Genomic DNA, 2,309 nt, shown 5'->3' on the forward strand with positions numbered 1-2,309 from the left:
ATCGGTACCCCTGAAACTCATCCAGTGAGAAACGTTCCGCGGTGCAAAAATAAGTGCGATTAAAATGCGTTAATGTTTGTGTAATTAATTAATCTGAATTAACGCGTTAAAGTCCCGGCCCTAATATTATCATATTTTTGTGCTCTACAGTAATTGCACGTTAACTTTTATCTCTGAATGTTAACAACGTAGTAATACACAGAGATGTAGACAGGTTGCAGAACAGTAATTAAAGCTAAATAACGGAAAAGAACCAATTACACTTCTTATTTTCTACCTCAGAGAAAGGGTAGATTATCTCTTTCCGGGTGTTGATGTCTTTTTTCTCTCTGCTTTCAGCACGATGCCCAGATGGATTACTACGGGACTCGCCTCGCCACCTGCTCCTCGGACCGCACCGTGAAGATGTTCGACGTCAGAAACGGAGGACAGATCCTGGTGGCTGACCTCAGAGGGTGAGACACCACGTCACCACCACCTCCCTTCACATAGAGACACACTGCATAACATCACACGGCACAATAACTGCAGCCACTCGATATCAAGTAGTACAGTATTATTCTCGTCGGGAGTTTGTCTCCTGTAATAAGAAACAAACTCCTGAGCCTTTACTTCAAAAACACTCTGGATGGAGATTTAAAACCAAAGGGAACTACAGGCATGTATTTGTTTTAGTGTGCGTTCACTGTCCTATGCAAAACAAACATTTAAATAAATAAATGCTGTTTATATTAAATAAAAAGGACATGAATATATCTTAATCTAAAAACAGGATCTAAGGCCAGTCTCGGAAGATTCATTTCTACTTTTACCTTAGTGATATGCAGTTTTTTTACATACATTTTTTGACCGTCTAATGTTTCTTGTAGTTATTGAATTAGCTCGGGAGTTTGTCTCCTGTAATAATCACCAATTGTGTTGGATGATTCATTTTGGAAACTACTTTTTCACCCGGGCTTTAACAGTGATATCACAGTTCAGCTCCCCCTTTCATTCTTAGTGTCGGGGAATAATTCTGTATACATGTTTACCTTTCGCCCTCTGACGCAGATGCCCAACTGCAGCCGTTATCTCCCTTAAGGAGGGGCTGCCCTAGCATTGTGTTGTTGTTACCAGTTTGTGACCGGGCAACTCTCTATCAGAGATAGTTATTGTTGTTGTGGGACACCTGGAACACATCCTTCTTCGGGGTGTAGATGACCCCGAGCCATAAGCAACAACAAATATGATTCAGTGTCCTCAGCTGTTTAGTCTATCTATTGAAGCATGTTGATTATTACACTCTGAACTAGTTAAAACCTGCAGCTACAGGAGGGCTCTTCAGAATTGATGGTGGCATCTCAACGTGTGGTCAAACCGTGGCCCGTGACATGTCTTGTGAGTTCTCCGGCCGAAGCTCCAAATAAACCGTCAGTGTTTGCCATCAAAGCTCCAGCTCTCCTCGTGTCTCTCTGAGTCCTGACTCCTATTGCTTCAGAAGTTTCCCCCACACTTGGTATTCTTGTATTGCATACTTTGAGTATTTTCACCAAATGTCTCGTCTCTGTCTGTGCAGCCACGAGGGTCCGGTTTGGCAGGTGGCCTGGGCTCACCCCATGTTCGGAAACATCCTGGCTTCCTGTTCCTACGACCGAAAAGTCATCATCTGGAAGGAGGAGAACGGCAGCTGGGACAAGATGCACGAGTACTGCGGACACGAGTCATCAGGTCGGTAGCTCTGCTCGGATTGTGTTGTGTACAAGTTGTTTACTTTTATTTCTTTATTTGTGACTTCTCCCGGGCGTAAATAACATTGTTAGCTACAGACACCCGGGTGTAAATAGCATTGTTAGCTACGGACACCCGGGTGTAAATAGCATTGTTAGCTACACACACCGGGTGTAAATAGCATTGTTAGCTACGATGTCTTGAGGCTTTGTCATGTTTTTATATATGTTCTTCTGTGTCTCTGCAGTGAACTCTGTGTGTTGGGGTCCCTATGACTTCGGTCTGATTCTGGCCTGTGGCAGCTCGGACGGAGCCATTTCTATCCTCACTTTCACCGGAGATCAGCAGTGGGACGTCAAGAAGATCAGCAACGCACACACTGTGAGTTTGAGACACTTCTGAATACTCAATTCCAGCGGTTCCCAACGTGTGGGCCGCTAAATGATCTGCAAAACATTAGGGTTTGTGTGGAAACATTTCATTATTAAGATTTGTTTTTATTTTAACCTCTCTTCCTTTCTCTTTCTTGATTCTCCTTAGCAACGGTCATGTCATCTTGCAATATACTCATTTACATAAGTAGTTATCTCCGCAATAAACCG

General features: G+C 43.4%; 1 protein-coding gene across 1 annotated transcript; it reads left to right on the forward strand.

Moving 5' to 3' along the window:
- Positions 1–327: 327 nt before the first annotated feature.
- Positions 328–2,124, forward strand: LOC104952558 (protein SEC13 homolog; the record flags this gene model as incomplete). Its single annotated transcript, XM_010779394.1, has 3 exons — positions 328–455; positions 1,556–1,707; positions 1,955–2,124. Coding segments are annotated over 3 exons (435 nt in total), but the record flags the coding sequence as incomplete, so codon positions are not given.
- Positions 2,125–2,309: the final 185 nt, after the last annotated feature.

This window comes from Notothenia coriiceps, unplaced genomic scaffold (assembly GCF_000735185.1).
Source record: "Notothenia coriiceps isolate Sejong01 unplaced genomic scaffold, NC01 NC01_scaffold00020181, whole genome shotgun sequence".
Lineage (NCBI taxonomy): Eukaryota > Metazoa > Chordata > Actinopteri > Perciformes > Nototheniidae > Notothenia > Notothenia coriiceps.